An 11,260-nucleotide genomic window follows, 5' to 3' on the forward strand; every position below is an offset into this window, starting at 1 on the left:
CTAACTACGGTATTATGCGCGCGGTAAGTATATTAACTACGGTAGTAGCACTGGAACTCTTCTTTGTCGTGAAACAGGAAATCGCAATTCGAGCACTTGTTGTTACTGTATGAAAACTAAAATAAAGTTCGTTATATTGTATTAAAATATCATTTGAAACATACTTAAATAAAAAGAAAAATATCTTATTAAATATAAACGTTAATTGACGTCAAACAGTTGATATCATATGTTCTATTTGAAAGCATTATGTCGAACATTAATTACGTAAAATGAACTGCTCCCAAAATGGCGCCGACTGGTGGTTTGATAATGACGTGGATTGTGTTTTTATTGAACATCGGTGTTTCCATTTGTTGGGATAACGACGATTTGGAATTATTCGATCTAGTTGAAGAAGTGAACCAAAATTTCTATGATGTTTTGGGTGTGGAAAGGGTAAATAGATACAATAATCAGTAATCACCCAGCCGGCTACTCATCTACGACATCAGCTGGTGATCGTGCACTGTCGGCCTATTTAGATCATATGTATAACTAGTATACTTCTATACCACATAGACGCATTGTCGAGATGATCTAGGCCATATTAGCTACTGAGTTGTGATTTAAAAGAGATGTGTATTCTGGTACTTTCTGACTGCCTGGTTCTACCCTACCCCTCTCTCCCATTTTATATCATATTTAGGTCCCTTTATTATGTAATCGACTACTGTTGTTTATGTACATGTGCATTCTATATGCAAATTTTGAAGCTGGTAATAGATAAATAGAAATACGAATACGATAAGAAATGTCCTCAGACCAAAGGCACTAATTAAGCTCACTGATGGAGAAAATATATGTATATACATGTACACCTATAACACAACGTCAATGAATTCATGAGAAATACTTTAAATACACACAGAAAACAGTAACAGTTTTCATTACACTTAATCTGCATCACCAAAATGTGGTAAAGATAGCGAAGGACACAATCCCACTTCTACATCAAAGTCTAAAGATGCAAGGGACAGTTCAAACACCACAAATCATTCTGATCAAGCAAAAGCAACCAGATCTGAAGAAGATTCAAACAAAAGCAAATTTAAAGTTTGATCATCCTGAAGAACACACTTCCACAGCAGGGCTCTCACACCCCATTTCTAAATTTGGAAAAAAAGATGGAAAAAAAAGATAATATTTTGCATTGGGAATGGGGTCGAATATCGGCCCCAAATCTTGCAGATCGAGAGCCCTGCACAGATCAAACTGTGGAGACAGGTGATGCAGAACATGACATGATATATATGAAGGGAAATGCCTAATATTAAAGCACAGGAAAAGTATGGTGAAAAGTAATAGTGACATGTATTGCAGAAACAAGAATGTAATTTATGTCATTCAATGCCCAACTTGTAAAGAACACTGGCCAGACAGGAAATGCATTAAGTAAGACAGTTTGAATACATTAACTTCAAATATGTTCACCGGAAAGGCGTAAAATTTCATTCTAGACACATATGGAAAAGGAACTTTCTCCATGTTCCCTTTTTACAGAGTGACTGATACCGGTATCACAAAAAAAAAAAAAAAATTGAAAGGCCAATATGTTTGTTAAATTGTTCATAATGTTACTAAATGGTAATAGGAATGAGTAATGGAAAACATCTTGCCCGCACTGGGGCTCAAGCTACATGTAGAAGCCCCTTGTTCTTTAGCCAGACATTCTACCAATTGACTAAAAGGAAATTCACATTGCCTGAGGCTAGTAAGATGACCTGTACTTTAAACGTTACTTTACTCCTTCCTTCACAAAATCTTTGACCTTGAAGACAACAGCCCAGTTTCAATGTCTCCAAGGAATCATCTTGTGTTTCCTTATCTTCTACCCTTTGAGTGATCGATAGCACCAAATACAACCTGCCTCCACCACGGTTCAGAATGATTTCCCATATTGGGTGTCAATGTGAAAGAACACAGAAAATACACATTGCTGTTGAGTGCCCAGACCAGGAATCGAAGCTGAATCATTTGTGATATTAGACCAACTCTACCAACTGAGCCAAAGAAGCATGCTCAGTCAGCTGTGTGACAGAGATTGTATATAACACTTTATATGAGCCACAACAACATGTCAACATGTTTACATATACATTGTTAATTCAATGCATATTATTATAATTGCAAAACTGACCACTACAAGTGCACTGATGCACATGAAGTTACACAGTGATAATCATTTGCCAGCCGCCTGACCAGGATTTTAGAACATGGTTCAGAAATGTTATTAAGATTTCATGAACAAAGAATTTGCAAACAAGTGATTTTCATGATTCCATCATAAATGATATGCACAGTGTGAGTTGTTTTTGTTGTACTATTTACCTATATACATCAGTAAAGTGTGTCTTTGTTTATTACAGGACTGTACAAGTAGTGACATCCGCAGAGCCTACCGTAGACTATCATTGCAGCTCCATCCAGACAAAAATAAGGAAGAAAATGCTGAAACAAAATTCAGACAGGTGCAGAAAAGGATAATTTTTCTTTCATAATAAAGCTGACTTATAATGATCAAGGATACAGGCAGTATTATTGTGCTGGATGTTATACTTTAATTATGCATGTACAGAGAACTCCAGAATATCCTGCCTTCAGAATGGTGATGAAACTGAGGAGTCAAGAAGTCATATATGCATAAATGTAATTGATAAAATGCATTTTTTTAATGTGCTTAGAAAAAAAGATTTCTGTAAATTAATCTATACTCTGTATATATATTAAAGAAAAATGCAAATTAAAGAGAAAATAGATAAATATCATAGACAATATTCTCTAAATATATCCCTTAATTGTGTCAATTACATGTTTTGTGATTCTGGAAAGATGACTGACATGCTTTCTACTTGGTAGCTTGTAGCAGTTTATGAAACACTGAAAGATGAAGACAAAAGGAAACGGTAAGTAATTTATGTAAAAGTAAAATGTGTATTCTGGTGTGCTTGATACAAGCATATGTAAAAGGTTTGAAAGCGAAAGGAACATTTTTTAAAGAAATGTTATTTGATATTGTTTAGATGTAAAATATTTACTTATATAAGCGCATTAGGTTTTTTATTGCTTGTATGCAAAAACACCAAATATACACATGATTATGATGAAACAGAATCAGTGTGAAACTAAACTTTGACCACATCTTCATTTGCATTACTACTATATTATAGCTCCATAATTTTAAATAATCCATTGCTTTATATTTACATTGTTTTGTGCAAATTATATTTATAATGTGTTTTTTGTGTAGCTACAATGTACAATGTATTTTAGAAAAAGATAATGTTATTTTGTAAATATTGATTGATTGATTCCTGAAGCATTATTTACAAACAGAAAATCTGGGTTTAGAATTATTGATATAGATTGTATTTCATTTACATAATGAATAACTGATAACTGGATTCAAGGACAATTAATGATGATTTAATAATATCATGTAAATATTTCTCCATTTGGAAATCTTGTAATCTAGTATTTCTAGACACATAATGTATGTCAAGATTTGTTTTCAAAATGTTATTTTTTGTTTTACAAAATTCTTTATAGATATGAACTTGTGCTGGAGAATGGTCTGCCTGACTGGAGACAACCAGTCTTCTACTACCGACGGGTGCGCAAGCTTGGAATGCTGGAGTTACTGGCCTTTTTGTGTAGCATCTTAACCCTAGGCCAATACCTTGTCCTCTGGTCTATATTCCTTGAGAAAAAGTTTTCCATGGTAAGGGTCATCAGTGGAAACATGATTGCTTTATTTCATTATAGATATTTATCTCATATTTGTCTGGTTTCTGTAAATAATGATTTATACAAGTGCTTAATTCCAACATACTGCCATAAATCAGTGTGCTGTAGGTACACACATTACACAGGATTTTAACAGTAAACAAATATCTTCCTAATATTAAATTCTTTATGTTATTATTGTGTGAATATTGAAAAAAAATCTCCTTTTCAACATATTGAAATTTGTTTTGGTCTAATGCATATTTTTGATTTTTTTTTTATATTTTTCACCTGAAAAGGAAGAAGACCACGAAACTCGAAGGAAAAAAATTGAGAAGAAATTACGGAAAAACAAGCAGGAACTGGAGGACCAGTTTGATGAACTTCAGGAGGAAATGGATTCCTTACCCAGACCAAAAGTCTCTGACCTCTGGCCAATCCGACTGGTCAAGTGGATTGTCCATTTCACTATCAACCTTCCTACCACAGTCAGAGAGACAGCTGTAACTCTCCGTGAGCTGATGCAGAAAAGAAACGCAGTTGTGGAAGATGAAGAAAATGAAGATGAGGATGCAGAAGAAGGTCTGATGGAATGAAAAGATTTTTAGACTCTCTCACTTCAAACATATTTATGAGAAAAGAAATCTAGTTCAACAGAATCTGAGAAAATCATTCTCCGTAAGAACCTGTCTTATCTGACAATGTAAAGGATCAAATTATTTTGCTTGGCTTAGGCAAGGTATCATAATACACAGGTTTGATTTTGTTTGCTAAGTAACTGCTTGTGTACTTGATACAAAAGTGGGCTTTAGAAAATTTGGGACAGAAATCGCTATGTCATAAGGAGAAATGAAGATAAGATTCATCTTTATCAAAACATCTTCACTGATAATACTTATAAATCACAATTTGATTGACAGATGCAGCTAGAAAGACAAAGAAAAAAGCAAGATCAGATTTTGTGGACATTGTGCCAGTTTTATGTACTGATGCTGCCCCAGTGGTTTACACTGAGATGTTAAAGCCTAGTACAACAGAGGAAACAAGTCCTGACTCTGTTCGGGTAAGTACATTATACGCATAATAAAATCGTTATCTAGAAGAGTCATATTGAACCTGATGTTAAAACCATTCCTTCTTTTTTTATTGATGCCCGAAATTTTGATGATTGACAAAGAACTGTTGTGAAATTCAAATTGAATGTATATTTTTATTCAGTTATATGTGGGGTTTTTTTTAACAATTTTCATTATATATGCAGTATATACAGAGAGGTTCTATGAAATTTGAATGTTTTCAATTAAATGCCTTCTTGCAACACACTTCTCTTGAAATTTATATAAGGGACTGCAATATCTCATTTGGTTTAAGCGTTGGTTAACGACATCAGGTGAATATCTGAGGTGTGTTGTTTCATACTCCATATCCGATGCAGCTTAAGTTCTCAGGAAGCTAGGAAATGGACTGATTTGTGCTATTGTGTCCTTGGGTAAAACACCTTACCCTCATTACTATGGATGGCGAGAGATGGACTCCCGTATGTTGTTCAGTGAAGTACCCACCATTTATTACAAGTAAACCCCACCTCATGATGACACTGGTTTTTCATGGTGTGATAAAACCAGCAAAAAATCACTTACAATATACTCATTCATTGAACAGCTCTTTTATTGAGGAGCAATATAACCTTAGATTTTAATTAATTGTTATAAAGGTAAGAGCTACTATTTAATCAACTTCATAGCAATTATATATCGTCAAGCATTTTACAGAATTGCACTTTCTATTTTTTAAATAATAAGATAAAAATGTATAATTTAAAAATCTGTATAAGTCTTGGAACTGTCTTCATACATTTTTAATATTATGAAATGCTTTGAAGTTAATGTGTTTTATAGGAAACAATCATGTACACTATCAATATAAAAGCTAGCTACATTTGTAACATGTACATGGTCATTCTGTCAGATCTAGAGAAAAATTTATAAAACATGCAGAAGGGAAAACACTACAATATTTAAGTGTCACAAAATATTGAAATTAACACTGTTTATGTTACTAACAAAGTCATTGTTGCTCTTGACTTGCCAGAGTTAGAAATTACAGTAAAAAAAACCCAACACAATTTTACACAGACTTATACAGAAAATATCACCTGTTTGATCCATGCTTTAATACATTTCTACTTCTCCTGGATGTAACTTCTATGACAATTACCATAAGTGATAAGTGTTATATCAGATCAGTGTCTGGAGTAGAATAAAAAGGTCTCTGTAAGCTCCTTGTTAATATGAATGTTAGTTCCCAAAGATTTTGATATCGGAAGCAAACAGTGCTAGCTATATCATGTAGTAATTATTGACCATTTCAGGCTGGTGAATGGACAGATGAAGAACTGGCGCAGTTGTCCAAGGCAATGACAAAGTACCCTGGAGGGTCGGTCAACAGATGGGAGAAGGTTGCCAGTGTTGTTAACAGAACGGTACCAGAGGTATGACCTTTGTGATAAAGAATTGTTAGTTTTCTCTAATATAGCTGTTCATTTAAACTACCAGCAGACTTACTAAATCTATCAAACCTAGGTTTTGTTGCATTATTAGTCTAAGCTGACTCCACAGGAACTTCTGGGGTAAACGATTTTTGATATTCATTGCATTTCCCCCTAGTTGCTCTGACTTCTGTTGAAAAAATCTGCTTGTATAGGTGAAACAGATTTATGTCCTTCATATTCTTGATGACATCCTCTGAGATAGATCTGTTTAACGAAAGTTACTTCCCCTTGTACACATATTTTGTGAGTGCGTAATTGTTTCACTCTCATTTTTTTGAGAAGGCTCTCTTCATTGCCATATACATGTATATTTGCAGCTGAAAGTTGTTAATTAGGAGAAGAAAGCTTGCTTTTTGTTTATTCATCTCACTACATTTTTTAAAAGAATTTCTTTGTTGAAAATTATTACCGTAACTTCATTTCTTTAACAACAGTTAAGAAATAAGTGATACACATATACTAGTATCAAATTTTATTAATCACCATTTGTTAGCCAAGATGTAGAGAGGGAAGAGACAGGAGGTTTCAAAGAAATTCCACCCGGTCAAGCAGGTGACCTTGGTGTGGACTTTCAAAATGGGAATCACAACCTAGTTATCTATAATTATGTACATGGATGGCAAGTCCAATCAACAATATGCAGTAAATCTTCACTCAATTTGAACAAAATTAATTAGAAATAATTTAATCTGATCAAATGATACAAAATTATGCTTGTTAAAACAAATTAGAGTTCAAACTATCAGTGTTAACTTAGTCCAAAATTAGAACGAAGTGTCTTAAAGTGTCCAAGCATTTTAAACACTTACAGAACTGGAATACATGTTAATTAACTGTTAAGAAATCACAGGGTTTATTTTGGTCTTCATCTGGTTGGATACCGTGACGAAGAAACAAGCCTGTGAAAAGCACATTTTCTGAAGTTTGTGCTGACATATTAGTGTGTGGAGTGTGGATTGAGACTTAATATGACTACAGATTAATGTTTGTTAAAATCTTTATGAATCTTACAATTATTGAGATAGTCATGACGTGATTGTCTTATCAAAATGTGAAGTAAAACAATATCATTATTAAACAAAAAACACATGCTGCCATCCAGTAGTCCATATAACGGTGGCTTAATTAGCTTGTAATACAGAGTTGGGGCCTTAAGTTGTGCCAGCTAGCGTGAGCACAGTGTTATGGAAAGATGTGATTGAAGTCACACTACATCAAAGCTATTTAAGGGACATGTATGGGTATAACTTAATGCTATCAATTGCTTAGGATGGTCATTTACAGCCTGCCACCGACAGGCTAATGATGATGTGAAAAGTGACCACATGGAGTGATTATTGTGATGCCTATGCCTTTCAGTAGTTATACATGCAAATATTTGCAGATTCGTGATATATTCAAACTATTCGAAATGTAAGTGAAACAGACTAGAAATGGTTCAAACCATCACTAGATAGAACATTATTGTTTTTATTGAAAAAATCAAGTGTTTGAACTACCGGATTATTTGAACTGAGAGGAGGTTTACCATATACATTACACTATCTGAAAATACTTAAGTTTTTGATGCTGTAACAATATTTTATACTTTCTTGTTTCAGGTGATAGCCAAATCAAAAACACTCAAGACATCCTACGTCAACAAGCTGGATGCATCTTTACAAAGTATTTGTTTTATTTTTTCATACGTAATGGTAAAATAATTCATCCAATCAAATTTGCTCTATTATGAAAAGTCAACAAAACAGTCACTTTGTTCGTTAGTAATTTGAATTTTGATGATGGAATTAAGACAATTTGATAAGATATTACTATTGGAAGTTTTTGGAGCCATATGCAACTCTACAATTCAATGTAATGCTGATTTTGTTCTGATCATAAGTAAGATCTTCAGTCAAACCATGCTTTGTTATACTTCTGAATAATTTTGTCAATTCCGTAAAATAATTTATTATTTAAAGGCCTTTATGTATACTAAGATTTATTTGGGGCCACATTAACAAAGTGCTTAAGGCATCTGACTGTCTTTGTCACTAGCCCTCCACCTCTGGGTCACAGGTTCAAGACCTATGTGGGGCAGTCACCAGGTACAGGCTGCAAGTCGGTCGTTTTTCTGCAGGAACTCTGGCTTTCCCACACCACCTAAACCTGGCACATCCTTAAATCACCCTGGCTGTTAATATGACATAAGGCAACAATATAGATATATAGATTTGGAGAGTATTTTTCACTTTCTGTTGTAATTATTTTGACTAAGTCTGTTAAGGTGTGTAACTATTTCATTTTAAAGGCGGAGGTTTAAAGGGAGGTAAGAAGTCACAAGTGATAACAGAGGAAATGATTTCACACAAATCTGATTATGAGGGAAAGGTGAACGAAGATATGAATGGAGAAGTCAAAAGTGGGGATGTACGCAGGCGTCACAAACCCAAACCAAAGAAGACAGCAGAAAGGACATTATTAGCTGCTGCAGAATCTAAAACAGAGGAAGGAAAGCCAAATATAGTGCAACCAGTTGAGTCAGCTACAACTGGTGTAAATTCTGTGACTTCAAAGAGTACTGATGATGCTGATCAGTGGAATAAAAACCAACAGACTATTTTAGAGTGGAATTTACGACAGTACCCTAAAGGTACAGATCAAAGATGGGAAAAAATAGCTCAGCAGATTCCTGGCAAAACAAAAGTAAGTTACCTGTGGAGATGTCTTTCTATGAAATCTTTGATAAAGATTCAAAATTTCAACCTTTATATTCATTTCATAGAAACTTCCTCATCTGATGGAAGGAAACTGTGATTAAAATTACAGGAATTTTGTTTGACAGTTTAAGTGTTCTCTTTCCCTTTTTGGAAATTACATTATGTTTGAATAGGCCCCAATGTCAGATTATTTGATGATGAGATTTAATCAGCTCACATAAGTTACATAGAACATAGTGTATTTCAGATAAGATACAATAAAATTTCATTGTAAAATTTACTAATAAAATCTATTCTTTTTCAGGAGGACTGTATATTAAGGTACAAGTACTTAGCTGATCTAGTCAAGAAGAAGAAAGAGTTATCACAGGGACAATCCAACACCAGCTGATGTTTACTCCTATGTTAATTAGTGTCATCAGAATGTAAACTAAGGTTGTTTAAGGGCTAAGATTGTAGAACAAGACTTCACTAACAGGAAGGAGGAATCTGTATGACTCTTAGTTAGAAGTGAACGCATGTTTGTAAAGACATAATTAGGGTAGAAAAGTAAGTTTTTGGGGCCATTCATTCATATCATAGATGACAGAAAGGGGATATTGAGAGTGTACATGTATATAACTATGGAATGATTCAGTGTATTATGCAGACACTGGATTATTTGTTTGTATATGTGTTATATAATCCTGTATAGATAAAAATCAATATGCAGTATCACTCTTCAGAAGAATGGATTAAGTCCACCCTGACCAAAGTTTGGAGAACAAAATATATACTTAATTGTTTTCCGTCTCTGTCCATAACAGCATTGTACTATGCATTAACATCACTACTTTATAAAATACATTCATAACAATATATAAAGTTTGAAACCAATAAATTTGTGTAGTGTATATATTGTGTAGTAACACTTAACACTGAATCGGTGTTACGAATGTTAAGAGTTACGGGCCTTGGTCATGTGGAGGCTCCAGCATACAAAATGGACCGGCTGTAAAAGGACTTGATTGAACTGAAAATCTTTAATTTGCCTTTTGTTAAATCTGAAGTCAAATATGAAATCTAACACCTAGATCTTCTCTCTTTAGTGTCACTTCTTCGTGGAAACATCATCGTTAGTTTGCCAATCAAGAAATGTCTTTTTATTGTAGTGATTAATGTGTATGCAGACGAAGTCCTTATTGAGAGTAGTTTATTTCTCTTCACCATGCACTGAACAAAAAAGATTCAGGACAATCTCGACTTTTATGAGAATTTACACGTTATGATGTTATACTGGGAAAGATAATTGGTATGTGTGTCCCAGAAGTAAGGTACTAATTCAAATTCAAGTTTTCATTAACACGTAAATTTGAAGAGAAAGTTAGACAGAAAAAAATGATTTTGTACCTCTTCAATCAGATACGAAAATGCATGCATGTTTCATGTTTCAGTATGCCTGAAAAAAAAACAGTAACATTTGTGCTTGAATTTAATATACATTTGTCATAGAATGAAACCCCTGTGTTTGTCAAGGTAAATTTCAGTATTGTTTTAGTAATATAAAAAATCTTAGTTATCAATTATTTATGATGTGAATAATCATGGTGAGACATGTTTATTATTTATCCTTCTTTTCAGACGATTTGCTTCAGTTCTTTAATTCTGACTTTTGCAACAATTTTAGCATTTACTTTTGTTTGTTCGTGTTGTTTTTTTCCCTGTTTTCCCAGCATTTACGAAAAGTTGAATATTTTAGAATTTTACCTAACTGCTAATACACTTTCATCATATCTCAAATTTCCTTGGGTACAGCTATTTTTCTAGGTTTATCTGCCAGTTTTGAACACATTGATAGGAAGATGTTATATTTGTAAATGATAACATATTGTCTGCATACACTTATATAAATATTAATACAAAGAAAATGAAAAATTTATAAAAAAGGATTTCCATAGACAGAATTTATAATAAGTTGTTTTTTATAATTATTCTATGCTTCAAACATTTATAAAATGTTATTAATTTTAATCAAGGCTTTCTATTGAAGGCAAAATTTTCAAAAGTCAAAAAAAAAATTTGATTTACACTTGAGATAGCAAAAAGTATCTTTCACATGGATACAATCTTTTAAAGCCAGCCAGAATCACCTCTCAAATGAATACAACTTTTTAAAGCAAACCAGAATCATCTTTTAAGTTGATATAACCCATTAAAGCCAAATACCACAGTCAAAGTTATGTTTGCGAAGATGTACCACATTCTG

General features: G+C 33.4%; 1 protein-coding gene across 1 annotated transcript; it reads left to right on the plus strand.

Moving 5' to 3' along the window:
• The first annotated feature begins 288 nt into the window (after positions 1-288).
• On the plus strand, positions 289-10,631 carry LOC132546594 (dnaJ homolog subfamily C member 1-like). The gene is made up of 10 exons (XM_060210318.1): positions 289-438; positions 2,409-2,510; positions 2,899-2,945; positions 3,589-3,760; positions 4,065-4,347; positions 4,686-4,828; positions 6,137-6,256; positions 7,918-7,981; positions 8,607-9,001; positions 9,320-10,631. The coding sequence occupies exons 1-10, from the start codon at positions 289-291 to the stop codon at positions 9,404-9,406; spliced, it is 1,563 nt and encodes a 520-aa protein (XP_060066301.1). The 3' UTR covers positions 9,407-10,631.
• Positions 10,632-11,260: the final 629 nt, after the last annotated feature.

The sequence above is a fragment of the Ylistrum balloti genome, unplaced genomic scaffold (genome assembly GCF_031769215.1).
Source record: "Ylistrum balloti isolate Yb309-2 unplaced genomic scaffold, AGI_CSIRO_Ybal_v1 Utg369898, whole genome shotgun sequence".
NCBI classification, from domain to species: Eukaryota; Metazoa; Mollusca; class Bivalvia; order Pectinida; family Pectinidae; genus Ylistrum; species Ylistrum balloti.

Coding starts and splice junctions, on each gene's coding strand:
- LOC132546594 (XM_060210318.1), top strand. CDS start 289: ATGGCGCCGACTGGTGGTTTGATAATGACGTGGATTGTGTTTTTATTG. Junction 439..2,408: donor ATGTTTTGGGTGTGGAAAGG/GTAAATAGATAC, acceptor TGTTTATTACAG/GACTGTACAAGTAGTGACAT. Junction 2,511..2,898: donor CTGAAACAAAATTCAGACAG/GTGCAGAAAAGG, acceptor TCTACTTGGTAG/CTTGTAGCAGTTTATGAAAC.